This window comes from Struthio camelus, chromosome 2, assembly GCF_040807025.1.
Source record: "Struthio camelus isolate bStrCam1 chromosome 2, bStrCam1.hap1, whole genome shotgun sequence".
Lineage (NCBI taxonomy): Eukaryota > Metazoa > Chordata > Aves > Struthioniformes > Struthionidae > Struthio > Struthio camelus.
The window spans coordinates 28,121,706-28,147,028 of record NC_090943.1 but is presented as its reverse complement, the minus strand read 5'-3'; the positions used below and the strand labels follow the sequence as shown (position 1 = coordinate 28,147,028).

The 25,323-nt window shown below is 38.0% G+C and overlaps 1 protein-coding gene across 7 annotated transcripts in view; it reads right to left on the bottom strand.

Annotated features, from left to right (window-relative positions):
• Positions 1-25,323, bottom strand: part of LOC104143656 (probable acyl-CoA dehydrogenase 6) — a 91,767-nt gene that overhangs the window by 26,798 nt on the left and 39,646 nt on the right. For 5 of the 7 annotated variants that reach the window (XM_068934856.1, XM_068934855.1, XM_068934854.1 and 2 more), the window contains exons 3-4: positions 9,045-9,174; positions 3,316-3,422 (exon numbers count right to left, since the gene is read on the bottom strand). In XM_068934856.1, coding sequence (XP_068790957.1) covers positions 3,316-3,422; positions 9,045-9,163 — 226 coding nt within the window. In that variant the 5' untranslated portion in view covers positions 9,164-9,174. Of the gene's footprint in view, positions 1-3,315; positions 3,423-9,044; positions 9,175-9,690; positions 9,830-21,029; positions 21,138-25,323 lie in introns of those variants that run through there. The other 2 variants (XM_009674270.2, XM_068934857.1) reach the window with 2 other exon arrangements.

Genomic DNA, 25,323 nt, shown 5'->3' with positions numbered 1-25,323 from the left:
AAGTTTCAGCCACAGAAATAAAAAGGGAATAAGGAAAAACATGAGGCATGTGTACAGGATGGCTCAAAACCCAAACAAATATTTCCCATGAAATTCCAAAAAAAGATTCATAATGTAGCTGACAAAGACGACATCAACAGGGAGGAGCGTACAGAAATTAAAAGTAGTAAAAGTGGATGCTGTTGGTTTCAATAATCTACACAGCTTCAGCACACATTTGGAAAGAAGAGAGAACTCAATTTACCAATGGTAGCTCAAATTAACCTAATCTGTTTAGTATGAAACTGAATTTTTCTAGAGAAAACCAGAACAGGAAACAAACCCTGTTGGACCCAAGCAAACCAAAATATGGTATTGTTACGTAATTATTAGCCAAAATTTTGTAAAGATGAGAACTGGGACAGAAGTAGAAATGTGGATAAGAAACATGGTAAACGGAAGATCACGCCAGGTTGTATTAAAAGAGGAAGCGTTGGTATTCAGGGAGCATACTAATGGAGTTCCTTCTTGCAAATTGGCCTACTGAATATGTCCATTAATGATCTTTGCAAAAAACCCAGGAATATATTAATGAAATTTGTTGATGACATCACTTGGAAGACACCACCAATACAGAGAATTAAGATATCATCCAGGAAGAAAGGAATGACCCTGAGATTTCAAACTGAACATGGCTAGTATAAGCACTTGGGTACAAGTATATTTTAAAATATAGCCATAATTCTTATTATTAGTTGGAAACTGATAATGAAGATGATCTGCATAGTTTAATCTCAAGATTCACAAGCCAGAAAGCTAATATGTTAAAAGTATGCACAACAGCAGGACATATCAGAAGACAGCATTTCCATTAGGGATGAGGAAGTATTTATGCCATTATAGACAGCTGGAACATCATGTGCAATTCTGGCCATTCGTGGTCAAGAAAGATGACCCAAAAATCAGAAAAGCAGAAAGACTTAGTTCCAATGAGAGGGAATGTAGCAAAATATCTATGTTGAAGAGGTACAGATGAAAGGGGTTATTTGGTGTAGTTGCCTAGAAGACATAACTTGAAAACATAGAAAGTCTCTTTCTTGATGTGTTCTTGCATATCCCCCACAGACTATTAACAATACAGTTATTTAAAGTCGTGATCTATTTAGTTACCATTTAGAAGCATTATAAGCTGGTTTCTAGAATTATAGCAGAGATCAGATCTGTCACGACAGGTGAAAAAGCATCCTATTTTCATCCTGCAGTCTATTCCAGCTGAACTGACAGTCTGGGTTCATCAGATGAATATTCTTTTACTGCATGTTGTTTATCTTTTAGCGTAATTGGTATGATATAGTCGGATTAAGACAATTAAAGAGAAATTGAATGCACTAGGATTTTGAGAAGAAGTTGTTCAATTTATTTCACTTATCTGGAGCATCAAAAAATTAACATTTTGGAAGTTTTGATTATCAGCTAATTAAACTAGAAAGGCATTAGTTAAAATAAATGATGCTGCGTTTCCTACATTAGAAAAGCTCAAATTTCAAATGATTTTAATTAAAAACAAGGCTATACAAACTATGGAATGTTTTTATTATGAACAAAATTAATTACCTAGAAAGGAAAATGGCATTGCATTATGCAAAGAGACTTAGCCCCATTATTACATTACCCCCATTAATGCTCTTGAAAACTTTTTGCTACATCCCTGCTGTAACACTGAATCTAACTCAGTTTTGTTGATCAAAAAACTTCAGCCAAAGTCGCTGATTTTATCTGCAGGAAGAAGCTGTCACTGTAATTTGTGAGAGTGCTCTGCATTCAGCTTAGCCCTTCTGTGTCCAAAGAACAAAACCCCTGAAAGTGCTTTCTTGTCATTCCCTTCCCTTGAAGCCCACAATCCGGAGTCAGATTAAATATCTTTAGCTATGCTACCCGTTTAGATTTAGTTGTTCAAATTACACACGGCTTCAGGCACACTGAAATAAGACAAATAGTCTCATGCAAAGCGACTAAAATAAAGCTCATACATTTGACACGGCAAATTCTTCACTAGCTCTGAATAAAATAATAATCAATTCAGAGACATTTTCACTGTGCAGAAATGACTGAAGCGAGGCAGAAATGAACTAGAGGAACCTACCGTGACAGTGCGATGCTATCATTTTTAGGATGGACTAAGTCTACAATTTGGCCACATCTGGTGGACAGATCTACTTTAAGAAAGGGCAAGTTTGGTACAGTTGAGTAGGCCACACACTGTTGCACATACACCTGCAGATTTGTACGGCTGATGGTTGCTGTGCAACTACAGAAGGTGTCATAGTGCTTGCGGCCAAGTAGTGGTGACTGGAAACACTCAGTAAAAACAGAATGAGAAACACTAGAACTCCACTGTCAATATGACAGGTATATGTAAAATATCTTCTCTGCTTTTATTAAATTACACATTTCATTTGCAGCTAGATTATAGTCCTAATGTCAAGCAAATACCAATATTCCTGCATTTTCAAAGATTCCTGTTTTTCCCCCCATCTTTTCAGGCAGTAGCTCGTTGAAAAGAACAATCATCAGTAAGGTCTGCAATAAGAAACCACCATTTGTGAAATCCTAGAGGGAATGGCAGAAAGTCAGCACTATAAGACAGCACAGCAATTTGAGGCACAGTATCCAGTATTTTCTAATTGTGTCTGCTGCAAATAAACATCACAACTATGCTAGCAAGCATCACAAGTGCTTACAACTGCATTAGAAAGTTATACCGCTCTCAGGCTATTTTCCAAAGTTTGCAGCATCCATAAGTTAGTGCTGTATATTTTTGTTCTAAACAGTGGGTGAAAACCAACAAACATCAACCGGTACCTCCCTGCCTTGTCTTCTCTCTTGTTGGTTGTATTTTTGCTTGTTCTCTAGCACGTAAGTAAATAATTCTGCTGTCATACGCCAGTTAAGTGAAAGGTCAGTGAATGTTGTACCACTTCTTATTTTGAAAAGACAATTTACACTAGTATTTTCATCTATGCTGAATGTGGCCCAGGTACAGAGTAGTACCTGTTTATGCTGCACATTAGTCTGTTGTGCTTAGCCCATGCAGGGTTATATCTGTTCATGCACTGACAAATATGTTCAATTTGATTGTTTTTAGATGCATCAGAGGTATGCATTACTGCTCTTGGAATATCACAGTACTATCCTGCTTTGCCTTGACCACACCAGACTTTTCCTTCCCCTATACTTTTCACATATGCTAGTGGCAGGGGAAGTTTCAGTGAAATCAGATTCTTTCCATTAGAATACCAGGATGTCAAAAATTGGCACTTCACTAGGTTAGCTTACTTGCAACATCTGATCCAGCTCCAACTTCACTGATTCCCAAACAAGCTACTGCATCTCCAGCTATAGTTGGCACAAGGAACTGTTTTTTCAACTCATCTGAACCAAACCTGAAATAATATAATGGAAAAGATAAGACATTAAAGCAAAATTTACCTTCAAAAATTTTATAGGACCCTTATTCATTTTGTTCTACCTATACAGGGACCAAACAACTTTCCTATGACTAGGTGAAATGTATCCTAGAGGCAAAAGACAGAAGAGATCCTCCAAATCTGTGATCCAGATCCTTCGATGGAAAGGCAGCCACAATCATTTAAAAGGCGGCCTTTACAAGTACTCAGGCATCTTACTCTCGGAGAAATCTGTGTAGTCTACATGTCCAAAGTCTAGTCTTTATGGCTGTGGAATAGATAGCTATCAGATCTACATAAATGTAGTCTCCAGGATTTCCCCTCAATGCTTCTCTAGCATGCAGTCAGCCAAGATAGAGGACCTCTCCTCCGCATATCTGTTGACTTTTGTACCAGATCTTTGCCAGGTTTTACTGGTGACAGAAGGCATGTGCTGAGAAGTTATAACAGGTGATGGTCACCCTCTGCAAATATCAATATTTCCAGTATTAATATATCTAACATCTGCATTCAAATCTTACAGTGAAATCAGACTGCTTCTTCCCAGTTGCTCTTCTGCTCCCCACAAAAATAAAAATTGAAACAAGCACACTACTGAAGGTTTTTTAACACAAAATAGCCATATTTTAATCCATTTAATATGGCCTATGCACATTTTATTTAGGCTATGGTTTAGATCAGAATTTTACAAGGATTAAATAATATAAAACCACAGTGTATTTCGCCAAAACATGATTTTACTAGCCAAAGCTGTCACCTGATCAAAAAGAAGTGTCAGGTATATTTGATAAAACTCCTGGTCTTTTATCCAGGATGCATTTTTTTTTTGTTTAATATGATCAAGTACAGCCAGCTGTACATTTATCAGAGAAAAAAAACATTAAAATACAGATTATGAGAGGAGCTAGCAGCATTGCCTATTAAGGCTGCTTGGTAATGCTTTCTGATGCTTTAAACTTTGCCAACCTTTAGTTATTTTAACATAGGATTTCCATGACAAGAACTTGCCTCAAGATAATGTTTTTAGCTTGATAATTCTGTTTGTTTGTATTAAGTTCCAGAAAACAGTTCAGTTGTTTCCAAAAACGAGGCTGGGAAAATGTTACTTTCCGATTAAAAAAAAAAGTCTAGCAAGGCTATCTCAGAAGATCACGTATCTCTATGCTTTGTGGTGGAAAGGACACAGTCAGCAAATGGCTCGCTATTGTGTTAGAAATATGTTGTTTCTGTAAAATTCTACCCATCTTTAACACATCCCAGAACCAACTTCTTTCCAGTTTAACAAGTCCAGAACTAGAAAATTCTGTTTTCCAATGAGATTATACTCTGGCCTTAGACTGACCAGATTATGTCTGCTTTCTGGGCTGGGGCCATACCTAAGAGCATAGCTTTCTGTATGATTAACTGTGCAGCCTTAGCATCCCTCTAGAATACATTTGCATGCATGTGTATATGTAGACAGACAGACACACACACTAGGTCAATAAATTGGAGCTCCTTGATGTTAAGTAAACCAGAAGTCCCAAGCATGACATTTTAAAGCATGTTGCATGGAAGTAGTTTATTGGTTTTTGCTCCACGCTTAATGAGTAACGTTGGTGGAATGTCATGAATACTAACACAAAAATGACAATGATGTAGGATCTCGTAAATGGTGCTAAATTAGGTAAATGGAAGAAAAATTACAGTGAAATACAGATTTAAGAACTTTTCCTTGATCAACATAGATCTATTTCTGTGCTCTGCCAATTAAAAATTGAAAGCCATCTTTAGTCATCCTAAATAGATATAAAAATCTGGTTTCTGACAGGTTAGATTGCTACATTGAATGAAAATACACCTATAGCACATCATTATTCTGACTTAATTGTGCTGATAATCATCCTGTTAGAATCGCAGATCCTATTCACTTTAGTTTCTTACGCTTCTAGGAGAAAAAAAAAAAAAGCTGAGCTGCAGTGAATTAATTCAATTAGTAAGGAAGGTTCTAAGTACAGCCGACATTGTATGATACGCTACCAAGTGCAAATTGAAGTTTTGAATATAAACAGCTGCAGACAGTTCTAACTCTATTCTCAGCATTTAACTATAAAGGCAAGTAGCTTAAACCAGTGCAGCAAACAGCAAAGATGCACCACAGTCAGAATTCTACTTCTGGGTTGATTCCCTGGAAAAACATAATTGTGAACAACTTCCAGATCTGTAGGCATTTCCGTTTTGGAGAAACTCAGAAATAAAACAAGACTTCAAGTATGAGAATACATGTTCATGTAATCCCTCTGGAAAGCACCAGCTTCAGCCCAGAAGCTCTTTCAGCATGTTTGCACCCAAGTGTGAATAACCTCTGATTATCTGCTGTGCTTATTAATATAGGCACAGTGTCCCACTGCTGTAACCACGTGGCACCTGGCCAAGGCTGGCATGCGCCAGGGTCCAGAGCCGGAGGGAGTTTGCTTACAGCTGGCTGCAGCCAACTGAAGGGAGACCTGGAAAAACAGAGGACAATGAACGTGGGTGCTACAGACGTTTCAGATCTTCTGTGTCAGGCTCTCATTAGCCTCCACTAACCAAACTTTTATCTGTTTCTACTCAGTTCACGTATAACAGTCTACACTATGGCTTAGGGCAAGATCTCGCCTATCTTATGTGCACTAAGAAATTAGGCACCAAAATGACTGAGGGACAACTCAGTATTTCTGAAGAAGCATCAGAACAAGCTTCTTTTACGTTAAGCCAGTAGGCAAGCCACCCAGCTCTTTGAAAGACTTGTTCCCATTTTCACCCTATTCCCAGACAATTAAGTGGATGATTCTGCTTACTGTTCTGATTGTCAGCTGGATTTTTTTTCCTGTTACAGCACACACAAGAAAAGAGACAGTAAAATTGTAAATTTTTTGAAGGAAACATTAGTTCTCAGATATGCTACTGCTTTCACTGTTCAGCTTACCCAGCAGAGTAAGCTGATAAAATAGAAAAGCACTCTTTCCTCCAACCGATCGCTACTCTCCTTAGTATCTTGCTAGAAATAATAGAAAAATTCAAGCAAAGCCTACTGCCAAGATAAAAGATCTACGCTGATCTGATATCACGATGGATGTCACAATATAGGTTTGTTTACAAGCCCAGGGCAATGTATTTTATTCACTGCCTCACCTGATGGCCACTTTCTCCACATGAAAGCGAGTAAAGCATCACATCTAGAAAGCATTTGGAAGATCTCACAGAAAACTGTGTTCAAAATCAGATACATCAAAGATCAGATCACTGTTGACAGAACGTTTTGCATCTAGTTCACAAATTTAGAAGTCCTACTGCTTCACTTGAAGATGCCCCGACTGCTCCATTCTTTACTGATTCCTTCAAGTGAAGCAAATATAGTTTTCCTCATTATTTGTCTGCACAGAAGTGCATGTAAATAAAAATCTGCAGGTTTGCTTCCAAGTATGACCATGGTTGATTCCTGTACTACTAATGTTATACCAGCCATGTAACATATATAACAGTGCCTAGTCAAGATGTGAAACTGGATAATCTCTTTGAACTAGGTTAGGATCACCACAGTACACAAATATCTAAAGAAACCATCTGAGTTATGAATGCAGTTTGAACCCATGACACAGGAAGAGCAGTTAGCCCTGTTCCTGTATTGTCTCCAAGTGAGCTGCATCAGCCTAAAATTCCCTGTAACAACAAGCTTTCTCTTTTCAGTACTTTCACTTTTACATTTTACAGTGAGACACTCTACTGAATAACTAGCCAATGTAACTGGCTCCACAGTGGAGGAAAAAAGTTCACTAACATAGGTGCAAATCCAGTTACAAATTTCACCATGTTAACAACATTTTCTCTTTCACTGTCTGAGGATATCCACTTGAAAATTTATTTAGGAGAAACGTATGTGACTGAGCAGCTTCAACTACACATTTAGTTGTAACGTTCAAGTTTAAATCTGTACTTAGTTTGGTTTGTTGTCATACCCTCCAGAACTCATCCTCAGAATGTGCAGCAATTGCTTTCATGCAAAGCTGTCCCCAACTCTCCTCTAGAAGTGAAGCAGTAAATGTAATATTTTCTCTCACTGGGCTGAAGAGTTGACATCGTATCCCACACATGTTGGTATTCTTGAAGAATCTCACTGCTTTACTACAGCAGTAACATACGGCCAAAACACTGCAAGGGAACGAAATCCTACTTTCTCCTACCTATTGATTTTTTTTTTTAAACTCTAGGAATAAAAGGCTATCACGGGAGGGAGGAAATATTCTCCAAAGTTTTTTAAAAAGCTAGATTTATTCTCTGTTGAACTATAAGTAAGCTACTGTTGCAACACAAGTAATGAACTCCATACTGCCAGCAAGATTTTCGTGTATCACACAAAGAAGAAAACTTAAAAATACTTCCCACAGCTAAGAGCTCCAAACTTGCACATACCTAATAAAAGGATGGACAGATGGATATGGTGGGAATAAATCCTTAATTCCAGGCTCTGAAGTTTTATTACATCACAAATATTTTCATTCAATTGGAAAAAAACTAAAATGCCTCTATTTTATTGTTCAAAACTCCCCTACTGTAGAGATATTTTTTGCAGGTAAGTTTCTGACATCATCATCATTTGAATTTAATCCCCACCACCACCTTCCAGAATTTTTAGGCATATCCATACTCCAGAGGTGAACTGCTGGACCGAGCTGTTTGTAGCCTCCCTCTAGTTTTGCAAGGTGCTGTTTTGATGCAGAATGTGAAACTACCATAAGAAGGCGGAAAACAAGAGTGTAATTGACACAAGACAAGAAAAGAGGGAAAAGGGGAGGGAAGAGTGGGAAAAGGGGAGGGAAGAGTGGGAAAAGGGGAGGGAAGAGTGGGAAAAGGGGAGGGAAGAGTGGGAAAAGGGGAGGGAAGAGTGGGAAAAGGGGAGGGAAGAGTGGGAAAAGGGGAGGGAAGAGTGGGAAAAGGGGACACAAATTAGATGCAGGCGGTGCAGGAGTCTGAATGATAGCAGGTGATGATAAAGGCGAACACTGATGTAGTACAATGCAAAAAAGCACAGTGAGTAAATGTTTGGAAAGTTTATGCACATATGTAGGCAGCATGATACACAGGCTACAATATTAGGAGGAATTACACCAATATGGATCATTATTTCTGAAAAGTCAAAGTCAACAAGAAGCACCTTGTAAAAGTAGAAAACAGCAAGTAAATTGTAAAATAAAATTAGACCGATCCTAATCACTACAACTAAATGCATCCTTAGCATGATTGCATTGGGACATCTGACTCAGGAAAAAAAAGACAAGTTGCAAACAACACAGATTTGTGAATAGGGGGGTTCTGGCATTAAGATCGTTTCATCGGCTGCATCTCCAATGTTCTGTGCTTCACATCATCTGCTTTTAAAAAAAGTTGTGCATTCCAATATTAAAAAATATGCTCTCCCCTAAAAACGAACCTGTTTGAAGGACAGGGTAGAGAGCAGCTTCCTCTCTCAAGTGTTTCTGAAGAGCAACTAGACAGTAAATCTATGCAATAATGTTTCTTCCTACTCCTGAACACATGACAGTTTGGGTTTTAGGCTAAACCAAACATTTGGAGAATTACCTTGTTAGAGCAGGTGTAGTCATGCCAATTTGCACTCCAATAGCCATAGGAATACCTCCACAGCGGATATTTCCCAGTTCTTCTGCCACTGCAATGTTATATGAGAAGTCCAAGCCCATGCCGCCATATTCTGAGGAAAATATCTGTGACATCAGTGCTCTAACCTGGCATAAGCAATGAGGAAAAAATAAATAAATAATGCTACCACAAGCACTTGTGAACTGGAATTTTACTGCTAATTTTTAAATAGGTGACTATTATCAGCTTAAAATTACATCTACTATAATTCAGGTGCCCATCAGGTCACCTCTGGATATGCTAAGCAGCATCATTACTTTTACTGGAAAGAGCAAGAAAAATTGAAGGGCTACTGAAAACAGCAACATCTATAGGTGAAATTACTCTTTCTAACAGTACGGTCACATGAACAAATCACCACAAGGTAAGATGTGCTTCTCTTGCTGCGGGAGAGCCCTCCACGCTCGTGCTCTCCCACCCCAGGACGCTGCACGGGAGCTAATCGCCCTGACACCGAGTACTGACATCAGCACAAAGCAAGGCCACGCGCACATAGTATCCCCATGGCAAGGTACCTTTGTAGCTTAAAATCAATGTTAGACAGAAGTAGGATACCAAATATGCATACCTCCTATCCTAGCACCTGGATGCTGTAATCATTAAAGCATTTTTCATTAGCACGTGGGCGGTGGCTGGGCGCCAGCTCCGACGATTCGACCGCCCCACATGCCATCCCGCGCGTTCAGTCGGAGAGGATATTATTCCTCACCTCCCTCCCCAACCACACAGCAGCGCCGAGGACTGATAAACCACCACATAGCAAAACACAGGAAAGCATTACATTTCTATGCTAGATGAGGTAATTTCTAGCTACAGTAAGCAGTTTATATTCCAGAGGAAACACGGTGAGAAGTCAAAGGTTACCGCTTGACATTGTTCGTTGACGGAACAGTCCTGATTACATAACGTTTCCCCCCACCCCTCCTTTTTCTAATGCCTTTGCAGATCGGCTACGAAAACGTCCAACAAACAGATGCAATCCCCACACCGCAATCACACCCCGCACGGGGCAGATGAGCACCTGCCACTTTCACAAGCGAGCATACTTGCTGACATCCAACAGCAGCTCAACTCACCCTTACACTGCCCTCCTCCGAAGTTTTCAAAAACACCACTAATTAAAAATGAAAACAACACAGCGCATGTAAACGTAGGGCTTTGTGTGCTGTTATCTGTTTCCTAAACCCACAGGAATGTTTTTGTGCAACTTTCTCAGCAGAGAGAAGGAAAACAACAAATTGAAAGGACGAAGTGTGAAGTTTAACTTTCAAATAAAGTTTCTGCGTAGGAATGGCCTGGACTGTCAGAACTACAGAACTCCTATTTTTCAAAATTTCCACCTGAAAATAAAGCATATATAGAGAGAAAATATATACACACATATATACATATATAAAATTTTATATTTAAATTCCTATTGAGAGTTTATGCAGTATAGTGAAATGACAGTAACATGAGCATTTCTTTAGCATTATCTATACTCTAATTCTCTTGTCTTTACAAAGGCCTCATCAATAAATAAATGGCCTGAGAATGGTAAGGAATGCATACACACAGAAAGGCAATGCTGCTTAAGAATCTAGCTGGTATAAGAAACTTTTTTTTTTTGCTAGTTTTGCATGAATCTATAGCAGCAGTTCAGATCTGGAAGGAGAACGTACCCAACATAAATTGCAAAACATTTAACAGACGTCAGCATCACTGCACAATAATCCCTTTCCTGCCCTGGATATAAACAGAAGGAAATCACACCTGAGAGATTCCAGCCTTAGTACCTAACCTCCATCTGTAAAGTGCTTGGCCAACACAGACTGAAGTGTGAACAAAACTGAAGAGAAGACAATAAAGAAATACTATTCCCTCCTCTAACTACATAAAAACTAGTAACAGTACAGCACAGCTAGCATGGCATAATCAGGGGTGTGCTGGAAAACTTGGTATTATAAAATTACAATTTACAAGTGAAAGCATTCAACAAACAGGCAAACATCAGAGTTATGGTTGATAACCTTAGTTTTGGCATTGCACAAATGCTTTCCACTTGAAAGTTTTGCTGTTGGTTTTTTTTTTTTTTTTAAAGCCAATCACTTTATTGCCAAATCACAGTTATTACTATTTTTCTCTTTGCTTTTGTCTACCAGCCACTTATATTTCTGTCTTTCAATTGCTTTCACAAATCAAAACCTTAGTTCTTGATTTACCCAGAGCAATTTCACAAGGGCAGTTTACGCACACAGCTGACCCTTAGAAGGACCATTTTTTATAACTGTGCACTTACATACGTTCCTTGCTCATGCCTTAATTCATTATGTTAATTAGATAACAGACCTAATGCGGCTCTCTTCTGATATTAGCCACTAAACTATACTTTTTAAAAACAATTGCTGCAAAAGACAATGTGATGGCATTCAAGATAAATCCTACCAGGGAGAGAGGAAGAAATTAGCAAGAAGCCTCAGAGGTTGAAGAGGTGGAGAGGGAAGCCCTAATGGAGCACAGAGACGATGCATGCTGCAGCCAGCTTGCAATCAGGGATAGATAACACAGGAGAAGACCGATAGATGCACATAGGCAGGAAGGCCGAAACAAACTGCGAGAACATAAATCAGCACAAAAAAAATCTAACTTTTTATCAGTTTTGTTCCAGAAGCCAAGGAAAAAAGGGTTTCATGGAGAAACGAGAGGTAATTTGATGGACGATTATAGGGAAGGGTGCAGCCATGCCCACTGGACATAGCACTTGATCGAGACAGAAAGTCAGTCTGTTAGAACAGTTTGTGCAGCTATATCCCTAACTAACTTGGGTAACTTTATGCCATGGCTAAAGATGATTTTGTCCCATTTATGTTATGCCTATGCCTCACTCACTGCAGCTGTGATAACGCACAGCATTCTCTAACACAACTACTGAACTCAAAGCTGAGCCAAGGGAACAAGATCGTTTTTATTTCCATTTGCTTGGGTGATAAGGGTGACTGTTTTATGGAATAAATGTTTAAGGTTTATTTGGAATAAGAGAATAAGCTTCTGTTAAGAAGGCTGTATTAACCAGTCACATCAAACAACGCTTCCTGGAAGTATCTGTACAATGAAGTAACAACTAAGTGCAACAGTTCAACCTAGTTTTCATTCAGAAAAGCAAACACCATGCCTAATATAATTTTTGGTGAAAAATCCATCATGAAAGAAACCAAATAAATTTCAGATTTGACTGGATTTTTTAAAATAACAAGCTATATGTAAATATTCAAATGTAACACATTTCTAGGGTAAATATTTCATTTAACTTTAAATTGATATGCGTGGCTTCAAGAGAAACATTTAGTCACATTTCCATTTTTAATTTGCAGGAAATATTGAAAGAACAAAACACAAAGGTAAATAAATCTAATACACTAACACATGAATAACTCAAAATAAGTAGAACGAGGCAACTCTCCTGTATTCAGATTGTGCATGTCTTGCTGACAATAGCACAACTTCCAGCTGTTAAACACAGATTCATCTGATATCTTGTCCATTATTAATGGATTTCAGGTTCTTTTAGAAAGAAATTAAATGGCAAAAAGCAGAGCAGGCATACATGAATATACAAAGAAAGAAAAATTCCTTACTATGCCTTTAAAGTTTACTCCAGCCACAGAGATATGAGATGCTTATCAAGGGAATCACCATCAACACCATCATCAAAACTCGGTATCGAGTTCTGTAGAAACACAGTTAACTACACAACACTCTTTGTAAAGGAACTGAGTTACATTTCCACAGTCGGCATATTAATTTGTTTTGTTTTGTTTTTTAAGTTGCCTCTGTGGTTTTCTGCTAACCACAATCACATAATTTGAACCGAAGAAAAAGAGCTCCTTGTTTTATATAGAGCAACTTGTCTGTGACACTGCCAGTGAAACACGAGTTCAAGATAAAGCAAGTTTAATTTTTTTTTTTTTTTTTAAAAGAGATGCAGATGTACTCTTCTCCTAAATCTAATGACTTAGGGTATCAAGACATTTATATATAAGCATACACAGACAGCAAACATGATGTCCAAAATGCAAATAAAAGAGGAAGACTATCTGATCCTCAGCTGCAACAAGCCAAAAAGAAACACTGCTAAGAAAATCAGTGTGGAAAACAGTCAAGGACAAAAAAGAGTCTATGTAAAGGGACTTACAAAGGCAAAGGAGAAGCTGGGGTCTTTCATAACACGACTCTATTTTTGCAAAGACCAACATATTTCTTGAGACTTGCTTAGCTACAGGCTCCCTGTTCAGATATGACTGTTCAATGAGGGGACAGGCCTGAAGTCTCCAGTTCAGATTTGGTAAGAGTTTAAGCATGTTTCTATTTGGAATTCAGCCTCTAAACTCCATCTAGTAGCTCTCAGTCGGAAGGACATCATTTGTGATGAGAAGGGTTTATACGTGAGTATAAGCAAGGAAAAACTGGGGGTCTGCACGATATTTTAAGAATGTGCGTTAGCCTGAAAAAAGGAATAGTGAGAACACAGTACAGGTGCATGGTTACTCAATCTTTAACACTTGCATAATTTATCTTGTTTGCTTACAGAGCTTCCAAAATTCACACAGAGTATATCCACCAAAGGAGATCATGCAGAATTATTTCTAGTATTGCCACATAGCTCAGGGCAAAAATATGCCCTCTTATTTCTTATGACTGTAGAAAGAAAAATAAAGCATGAATCAACTTCCATTTTGAAGACAGGTCTGAGAAAATCCTACATCTGATGCCAAGACGACAGAGCTAATTGCCAGTTTTCACCATGGTCTACAATTTTAAATCAACAGAAGTAAAATTTAAGTGTACAAACCTTACTCACCTGCCATAAATCGAGTTTAAGAATTTCAATTCCAGAAGACTACAAAGAGCCCTGACATTACATTACAGTAAGAGTCATCAGTTAGCACAGTATATAAATCATACCAAAACTCCCTTCCTGTTCCTTATGTAAATGCAATATAAAGAATTTTCTGAAGTATATTCTCCTTGATGTTCAATGGCCAGGAACCCATTCTCAAAACGCTAGACTGATCAAGATCAGGGAATACCTATTGCCTGCTTGGTTATTTGCTTCTTCTCAGCTGCAGTGAAAAAGTTTCTCCTTTCATATAACAGAACGTTAGGATTCATTTCATTCTCACTGAGATGAATGTGGGTTTTTTTTTTTGGGGGGGGGAGGGGAAGGGTGGAGGCTAATTCACCTGGATCAATCCACACAAAAGCTTTGTTTGTGAAAGTTCAGTTTAACTCTGAGTCAGGTGTACCTAGCAGGGAAAAGGGCTACTCTACAACTTAAAGGTTGCCACCCTTCTGACAAACAGGCAAGTATTGCATTAACATCCTTTGAAATGGTGCATACAGGCCAGTCCTACTGACATCACTGTGAATCAGCCCTCGGAGTCACTCCAATCGGCCTTCAGACTCAACGAGACATCTGTCAACCCAAGTAATATGTGCTCTTCATCCCAAGAAAATGACTGCACAGACTGAAGGCAGCCAGTCAAGGAATATGTTTATTCTTTGCGAATTGATCATAAATAAGTTATAAATAAATTATAAATAAATTAATCTCATACCCATAAAAGAATCAAGTGGGTACAGCAACTGCTGCTACTGCTGCTCCTGTACACAAGCCCTCACCTCACAGGAACTACCAAACCACCACAAAAAGTTTGTAACTCTGCATCAAGGCAGATTTTCCTCCAGCAGGATCTGATAAAGTATGAATACATAAAAAGGAATTAAAGGGAATATATAATAAAACCCAGACATTCAACATCCTGTAGATGAATAGGTCAAAGAACATGAGAATAGATGTAACAATAGATAAGACACAGAAAGACCCCGAAGAACATTCTCCTATCCAAGTACAACAGAAAGAAAAGATGAGTGACAGGACTAAACACAAGTATATGTGCTCGTAAAGAATTTTTAGAAGTTTGATGAAAAGGGGCATCTGAAATCAGAAGAAATTACACTCAGTTTTGTAATAAACCCTATAACTAAAAAGCAGACTACTTTCATTTCTTAAAGGAGTCACGATATAAAATTAACATTCAAAAGATCCGACTCATGTTCCAGCTCTCCTGTATTTCATAAAAGTCTATTTAACCCCTGAATCACATAGCATTGCTTTTTAACTTAATTATTTGTTAAATGAGATTTGTCATTTATTAAAACTGCTATGTTACTAGTTAGTACAAAGGTTGACTATTTACCAGCCAAAACCTACATTTAACTTTCGTTCTTAGAAGATATTTTATTCAAGTGTAGGCTGATGAATATCAGAAACCCAGATCTGTGTGGAATGGCAACCTTTATATAATTAGCTCAAGATGTCGTATCACAAATGTAATTTTTTTAATCAGATCACACGTTTTGAAACTTGCAGTCTCCAGATGGGGTTATAAGCTGAGAATTAGAATTGCAGGGGAAAAGAAATTTGACAAAAGCTGTTTTTGAACAAGCTCCAAGAAAAAAAAAATTTCTGAATGCACCCAGGAAATAATTCAATGAACTTTGCATTCACTCTGGAGCTAGCCTAGCTAGCAAAAGAGCGTTAGCCTCAGTAGCACAGAACGCAATGCAGAAATACACTACAGCAGACTTTCACAGAAAGCTTTACAGGACCAAATTATTTTCCAGTGGCTGACCTCTGAAGACCTTGAGAAGCTGGGCCAGATGTTAAAAAACACCATGCCATTCCAGCAGATGTGTCACATTGCAGATCAACATATTTTTAGTGCTGTTATAATGAACAAATTATTAAAGAGACATCTATGAACTAATGCTACAGCTATAAGCACACCCCTTGACACTAGGTAATTTCCTTGTTTATGAGTATCTGCAGCCAAAATTCTCTTTAACTGGCAACACTGGCATCCGCAGAAGTGACACTGCTGCCGGTGCGGGGCAGAGCCAGGGCTGCTAGTTGCACAGTTTCCTGTCCCCGGGGCACCTCCGGCCCCCTCATGCTGCAGGACAGCTTTCACAGGACTGGGACATCATCAGATGTTTCAGTTCCAGACTAGAGCACAGACAAAAGGAGAGCTTGTTGTATCCTCTACATTAGCTGATTGTTTCTGAAACTGTTCCGAGTTAGCAGAAGTAAAGCAATAAAAAAGCAGGCTTATTTCAGAGCAATAGACTGTGGTTAGCTGCATAAGCCGAAAATCAGACTTTCAGTTTTCCAGTAAGAGTCATGAGTTTGATCTCAGACTAGGGGAAAAAAAAAAGTCAAACAAAAATGCAAAAGTCTGCGGGTTTTTTTTTTTTTAATGACAACAAATTTTTAGAAATCTGTTGAGGGCCAATCAAAAAACTTTCATCACAAGAAAATTTCAACATTTTATTTTTTTGATTTATTTTAAAATGAAATTTTGCAGTTAAAAAATCCTTCTGGAATGAAAATGGAAAATTTTTCGATGTCAGAACAATGCATTTTCCCTTCTTTTCTGCAGCAAAATTGATATTTTAGTGAAACTGGCATGTTTCCAAGTTTGCTATATTCTTGATGAACTGATATGTTTAAATGGAAAAACATTTCATTGACAATTTTTATTTAGTTAAAGGAGTCTGGGGAAACAATTTTGGCACTGTTCTAGAACTTTAAATGTTTAGTTTAGTTCTCATTTCTGCCCAAGATTTTGTGTGGATCCTTTTTCTTCGGATTTGTCAGTCGCGTTCACAGGATAGATTGTCCCTGGTTGTAAAAAAAAAAAAACAACAACACAACAGGATTCTGATCTAAACTGCAAAATATGCTGTAATACTTTTTTTATTCATTTATGTTGAAATTGGAGGGTAAAAGTTATATGTGATGCTGACCACCAACAAATGGAGTTTCAGTACAGTGCAAAGCATGCCAGAAATGAGGTTTCCCACCCAGAACTATTTTCTTCAGAAGAAGCTTCTATTCAAAATAGTATTTCTATAAGCATTTCATCATCCCCTGTGATACGCTCCAAGAAATTATCATTTATCTCATTTATCAGGATGATCTGTCCCTTCCAGTTGAGTTGCTTCTTAAATCAGCATTCAAACCAGAATTCAAAGTAGTAAAATTAAAACTTTGAAAAGTAGGACACTCCAAGTGGGAATGAGAGCACCCAGCTGCACAGAGGATAAAATTATAATACAGTTTATTACTAAAAACACAAACTGCCTAACACATAGTTACCCTATGGACAGAATGAGCTCTGTTACATATCTATAGAATAACTTAGGAAAAGGGGGAAAAAATGACATCGTTAAAGCTATCCATGAAAAAGTGAGATGAGTTTAAATAAAAAGTAACAACAACAAAAAACACACACGCAAGACAGCAACAACACCTTTCTGCTTTCCCCGACTCCCATTCCAACTGAATTACAACTTTGGCCCTAAACATTAGGGCATCCAGTAGCATAAATATCCTTTTACTATATGATTTAACTTTTCATAGCGTCAAAAAATAGAAAATAAATTTTAGCAAATGAAAGGATTTAGTAAAAGTATATTTACACTGCTGAATGCATAAACACAGCTAAAGTCAGTCCTCTCCTAATCTTGAATGCTATCTCAACTTACAGACCCTTCCAGGAACCTCAGCATTCAGGCCTAAAACTGCCACTGCAGAGCTCTAAGAATGTCAGAAGCTACTCATTTCAATGTTTTTGGTTTTGGGTTTTTTTTTAAGCATCTACACAACAAATCATATCTTAAATTCCTATTCTTAAAATATCACACTAGAGTCACAAAGCAATAAATGTCTTTTTCAGAAAAATAATGCTTTGAGTATGTTGTGTTCACACTGTATATCTGCAAAAGAATTAAATTTTATTGCTTATGCCAAGTAATTCTGAAAGAAAGCATATTAAAATCAACATACATATTGTATCATATATATTCATGCTTATGGGATGTCTCTGGAACTGAGTTTTAAATATTCACATTCAAAAATAAAAGCAGCAGAAAGAGTTCATATATATGCAAACAAATCCTCCTTCCCAGAAACCAGATAATTATTCCAGGAGATGTTTGAAAAACAAACTTAGAAGTAATATCTCAGTTATTATCTTCACTGCTGAATAATCTAGCCAACAACATACCTTCCTTTCACATTAGAAGAAAAATGCCAGTGAGGCTAGAACCGTCCCTGTCTCCTGAGGAGAAAAACATTCCAGAGCCATCGTGCTATTCCCATCTTTCCAGCACATGTACAAGTTGATGAAAACTGGAGGGGAGGTAGCTTTTTCTCTAAGAAAAAAATCATTTGCTAAAACTGCATATTATTACTATTTTTTAATGTTTGTATTGTATTGTGCACTTTCCATTAGATCCATCTAATTGCAAACAGTTTTAAAAACATGGCAGCCCTGGCAAACATCTATCAGTTAACCAGAGTTTTATTACAGTGTTGTGTATACTGTTTCTAAATGAGTCAGTGAAACGTTTGAAATCGAACAGAAAGTCCCAGTCAATTTATCAGCATGTAGGTGTAATAATCTCCATAAACAGAACACATAATTATAAAATTATGTTGTTATTAATGCTTTTCAGCATGTGTTTGAGAGTTGCATTCCTTTCCATCTCCTAAACTATTTATGCCAAACACTTTAGAGGCACTCTTTTAGAAACGTATCCAATAGTCACAAAAATATTGGCCTAGTTTTCATATGCCTCCACCCATCCAGCTCCAACACAACAGACTTTTCCAGCCATGAGTCCCTGCTGGGTAGCACAGACCTGAGACAGAGAGGACCAAAAAGGATTTTGTTACCATGGGCACATTTTTCCATGGTAACATGGCTCACCGTTGAGCTGCTCTACTGAGGTTGATGATGCAGTCTTCGTTTTCCATGCCCATGGCCTCCTAGGCGCTATTTCTGCTCAAAAAGATAAATACTTTGCTTCACCTTGTTGCTACTTCTAAGCCAGAGCCCAGTGGAGCTGGCTGATAAGTTTTTGAGTATTTCAGAGATGCACTAAAGACATAAGCCCATCTGCTCACCAAGGCGCCGTGTGCTGGACAGGAGGCTCACCCGCGGCTACCGCTCTGTCCTACTGATCGTCTCCAGCACAAACATGTTTCTCCTGCACAAATCCCTGATCTCACACCCGTGTGAAAACATGGCGCAAGGTTGTCAGTTTTGCGGACCTTTAGTCTGGTGGACCTTTAGTCTGCACCCTGACTCTAAACTGTCTTCATAAGCCATCCAAGAGCTGCGTTAGTTGTTTAAACTCGTGAAGCAGCATGTTCATCAACGTTAGCGTGATCCAAGTCCAGAGCTAGTCGCAGGAGAACTGACATTTTAGCAGCCACAGATGTTACTCAGCAACCCCATTCTGAAGCTTCTGCATTATCTAGCACGGCATTATAATAAATGTATGAAAATCAAAATAATCTTCATAGTATTGAGAGTGCTGCATATTCTTCCACTGCTGCATCATAGTCATGTTTCCCCTTCTTCTTTTAGGGGCTACAACTATTTACTAATTCATTATGCTTAATGAACAGCCAGTTTATGGCATTTCCCAGCATTAGATGATTTCAAACGGAGCCATTCTAGCAACCATAAATTAACAGTGAATAAAGAACTAGTGGCTGTGTCTCCTTTCTCCCTACTACATCATTATACTGAACCATAGAGAATGAGAAAACCCACACTAAAACATTTCACACCCAACGCTCATGTTTAGAATAGCGGAGAAAAGAACAAAAACATTGTTCACTGAATATTGCATGTCCTCAAAATTAGTAATAAGGTTTAGATCATGCCACACTTTGCTGAAACAATTAACATTTCCATACGCTGCAGATAAAGCTGAAATTCTCTTTCCATTAAAAAAAGTTTAAAAAGTAAAAAAGAAAAAAGTAAAATAGTAAAAAAAAGTTAGACAAATTCTTCTATCTGAAAAAGAAATGATAGCAGCTCCTAGATTACAACCTTATCACTGCAAGCCAAATGCATAAAAAGCCAAACATGCATTAATGCATATATTCTTACTCCAAAACCCCGAGAAACATGCAAGAAAAAAAAAAAGATCATTTGCTTTGCTCACATTTATGCAAACATGGTAACTTTAGTGACTGAGCTACTGATTTTCTGTTTTTTCTTATAATGCTAAGTGTTGAAGAGCCTGTTTCTTTGCTGTTTGAAATCCTTCTCACATTGTGATCATTGCTAATTCTAAAACCACAGAAAGCAGGATAACATTGATAAAGGATAGACTAAATTGAGCAGTGACTGAGTAAAGGTGATATGATAAATGCACTAAATACAAACTTGCCTGAATACTGGACTAGAACACACTGACCCTAACAATTTCACTTTCTAAACAAACTAAGGCACTAATCTCTGCCTTTTAGGGAGGTTTATACAAAATAAAATATAAGATCCATTTCCTTATTGTGCAGATTCTTCTTATGCAATAGGAATATTGCCATGAATTAAAAAACAAATAAAATAAAATCAGCACTCCTCCCCCACCCTCAAAACTATTACCATTTCAGGGAAATTCCTGTGCTTGGGAGTTCTGCGGCTGCAGACTGAGGTTACGCTGGTTAATGCTTTACTACTGGAAAACGTTTCCTCCTTGCAATTTAATTGGAATTCACTCTGCAAAATTTGGTCTGCTCCTGTTTTGTGTTGGAGTGGCTGGTACTGTCAGAACCCTGATTAATCCACCCCTGCAAGTTGAAAGGATGTCTGCAGCTTGTCAGCTACCAGAAAAGTTAACCTTAAACTAAATAACTTGGGAAAAAAAGAAAAAAACACACACAATTTTATTGCATTAGAATGAAGAACTTTAAGAAACCAGTTACTCTATTCAAAGATAAGTATGGATAAATTAATCAGTCTCTCTAATTTCTCCCTAGCTGACAGGCTCCCTTAAGTCTGAACTCACCTTTGGGCACTGCGCAGCCCTGTTCCTTATGCTAGTGGAGATTTATCTTCTTTTTGCCACATTCAGGATGCTTTTGGAGTATCCTACCCAGATGAGTGGACACTGCTGATCTGATTGTTTTGTTGACTATAAACAAGGAAAAGATGGAAAAAAACAAAACAAATTCATACAGATTTTACAGCTGGATGAGGAGACTTCTCTGTTTAGCCTGCCAGCAATGGAGAATGTGTGACAACAAAGTTATATAAAAACTAATCATACTGGAATTTCATTATCCCTAATGTTTCCCTGTTGACTCATACTTCTTTTTGTTTGTTTTAATTTGATCTCTAGCTAAGTTTCTCAACTGTGGCCAGCAACAACCACGGCACTGTTCCCTGGTGATCTCTGAGCAAGAGGGCCTCACATCCTTGCTGTTGTCCCTGCTTCTTGATGGCCATTTTTCACTTTGGGAATACAGGTTCCTACCTACTATCAGGTCTTTTCCGCTAAGAAAACCCATATATCTAAGAGAGGGGCCAACTACCCATACCTTTATCCCTCATCCATCACTCATTTACCTGCATTTTCCACTCTCCTTGCATAAGCATCCAAGAGTTTTGTACACCTTTAAAATGCCCAGTAAGGCAATAAAGCCTTCAAAAGGTATTATACTGTGGACTGTCTTGTAAAATGTTTTACTACTTAGTAGGTATTTTTTCTTTTACATTTATGATGACAACAGGATCCATAAAGCTGATAAAGGCATGGAAGAGGACAGAATGGAGGAAAAAAGTAATTTAGAACAAGATATGATGTCTGCCATCTAAATGACCGTGTATCCCATCATCTCTATGGCCAAGCAGATGTTGCAAGCCATACAGAGGTATGAAGAGTAAGTCTCTTGATATATAAATTACAAGATTTTGCCACAGTCTTGAAGAAGTCACAAGATGGAAAAAACCCTGAAGTTAGGAAGAAACTAATTCATTGAGGAAAACAATAGAAGAGTAATTTCAGGGAAGCTCATGGGGAAGGAAGGCAGACAGATGGGAGGAGAGATGTTCTGCATCACAGAAAACAAAGCAGAAGGAAGCATCCTGCTTGTTGTATTTTATTTTTAAACCTAATTCAGAGCAGCAAGGGACGGAAGGAAACATGAATTCTCACAACCTCTTTGGTGTATGTTCTAACTGAAATACCTCTTGGTAAAAAACAAGCAGTAAGAGAAGCCTGCTGGAGGGGCAGTTGGGGGGAATGGTAGTGCAACTCCACCGCTCTAATCCAGAAGGTCTCCTTCTTAAACAACAGCACAGGAAAGTGCAAGCTAAAGGTGTCTCCAGCAACCCAACCCCGAGATGAAGAGACTAAATCACCTGTCTCCACTGCCCGTAGCTGTGTTATTGATGTAATCAAGATCCTTGCTGCTAGGTAAAATCCAGGATTAAAAGTAAATAAGTGTCTTTGCTGCATTTCCAATTTTGAAGTCAGGAATATAAATACATCCCTTACTAGATTAAGCTTTTTCATTGCCATTTCATAACCTTATCTGGCAATAGGAGTGGTCTCCATGGAGTCTAGCAGACACAGGACATGGCGTTCACTGGACCCCAGTCCAAACACAGAGGTGAGGGCACACAGTCTGTAAGAAGCTGCCATCCAAAATAGAGATTTGGAACTTTTACCAGGTCGGTCTATGATTTTCCCAGTGTAAAGGTCAAATTGAAGATAACGGATTTTCCCTAAGCAAGTACGAACTAGCGTCCGTTCTGCAAGCAGAAGGCAGCAGGAAGAAGATTTTTGCCTCCTGAAGTAGCAGCGATTGTCACACCGTTCCGTGTTCGGCACCACTGCCACAATTTGAGCTGCAGCATAATTTTTTGGCTCCTGTGCACACAGAAGGGTACACTAACGCAGAAACGGCAGAGGCACAGCTGGTCTGGGTGGGCCCCGTGCAGGGGCTAACCTCCTCATTTCCTGCTCCCTCAATCGTACAACCGCAGCCAGCTGAATGCAGCAGAGAGAGTTAAGAAATAAGTGGTACTGAAAAGATGGCACATGACCCCCAGAGGGGAAGGGGAGGCAGCCAGGCTGTTTTAAACTATAATAAAGCTTATTTCAATTGTTACTTTGCCTCCCTGCACACCACAGTAGGCCCCTATTTTTACTTCTTAGAAGGAGATTTAAAAAAAAAAAAAAAGAACCTTGTAATATTTGCAATAATGCATCAGCTTTCAAAGACCGCTGTAGCGAGCAGATATGCTGCTACTTAAAAATTCTCTTTCCAAGTATTTCTAAGAGCAATGCTATGCGCTCATTAAAGAGTCTCACTAACTGCAACAGAAGGGCTGTCTGAATATTGCAAAATCAAACCAGATGTCTATTCAAAACCTCCTGTTCCATACTCAAACTCTGTAGAAAGATTCAAGTCTGTCTGTTTAATACCCTGCTCGGGCCCTTCAGATGGCAGAATAGCAGAGGTGTGAACAAAATCATACAGATTTGGGGGCCTTTTGGTTGTTTATTCCATAAAGTTTATTCTAAAAGTCTTTCCATCCCACTCACTATCTCCCTTGCATTTGACAGAACTAGCTGCCTGGAGGGGGTAACAAGAAAACTAGAGACTAATGGTTTTCTTGTTTATGCTTTTCTGTGTTTATAATTGAGAGAATTTTCTCATTAGTTTCATGATAAATGACTTCACATTTTTCACTAGTTTCAATGATACCTTGAATCAAGTTTCTTTAACACAAAAACCGAAAAAAGAAAAAAACATCCAAAACTTTCACAATGAAATTCACAAGAAAAATAAGAGAATAGGAAACCACTAGTGAGAACTTATACCTGAAATTATACGATTGAAATGTTCACAGCAAATAATCTGCAGTCATAAATCAGTTCTTTCTGCCTTTCAATGGAGAACAAACTTATATACATCTATTTGAAACCATTTAATAAACACTTTCTCTGAACAAATTTATTAAGATTCCGAAGACACGTTGTCTGTTGTCAGTAACAATGTGACATTCACTTTTCATTATTCATACTGTAAAATTGCTCACTGAAAATAGATTAATATTTATATTTGTATGTATCTATATAAAAGACAGTCGTACCGATGATTAACCAAGAAAGACTTGAGGACATGAGAAACAAAGCTAGGTAATTCTATAGCTATAGTAAAAGTGATCTGTATGCAGTTTAAAGAAAATTCATATCTTGAATTCTTACTTAGATACTTAATATATAAATAATAATATTGACTACAGAACCTCCTCTGTTTTTATCTTGATTTACTGCCACTTTCTACACTAAGTTATGAAAAAGAGGTTTGAAATGACTCATTGCTTTGTTATTTCACTGCTGTTTCAAAGGCAAAACCTCTACAGTATTTCCTGAGTTTCATGGAAAAAAATGTACATGTAAAAAATAATTTAAAAGTCATTTTCAATAGGAAGGAAAAAAAAAAAAATCAACCACTGAGAGTTGTTCAAAGCCAAAATTTCACAATAAATGATGTTAGGCCAGTGCTTTACCTGGTCCATAGCAGTACAAATTTAACCTACATCAAGCATAAGCACGTGATCGCATTTCTGTCATGTTAGCCAAATAAAAAGTATGAGGTTGCCAACTTTACGCTGACCCCGAAAAGGAAAGATGCTACCTGCCCTGGCATGAACTCTCTTGGAGATATCAAATATTTGTTAACAAATGTATTCTGGTACAGAACTTCTTGATATGACTAGCGAGGGCTCAGGGCTCCCTACTGTTACCCCAACTCCCTGACTAAATGAATGATTCAGGAGGAGGTAGATAACATGATCCAACAGCCAGGAGTTGCAACTAGAAAAGCTGAGTCTTGAAATAAGACACAGATTTGCATTAGTAAGGACAACTAACCACTAAAACAATCTTGCTGAACAGCATCATAAGCATTCCCACCACATCCATTAAAGTATACATAGATATATACAATATTTGAATTGTTTTCCTTTGGGTTTTTTTCCCCCCCCTTCACGGACACAATTTTTTCCAATTCAAATTCAAGCCTATTGGAATGTAGTTTGCTTTTCTTAGTAACTTTCTGTATTCACCTTAGAAGTAACTCAAAGGCCTTCAGAGATCCATAGGCCACAAGCTGATAACTACTTCTCTACTGTATCCACAAGTATTGGATTTGATTAGCAGGTTACTGCATGGAACTCAATTACTCATGAAGTCAGATGACATGCTCAAGCAGTCCCCTGCTTGCCACTACATTTGAATTAAAGAAATTAAAGAATCCCCTAAGTTCGAGAAGAGTGAGTCCCAGCTG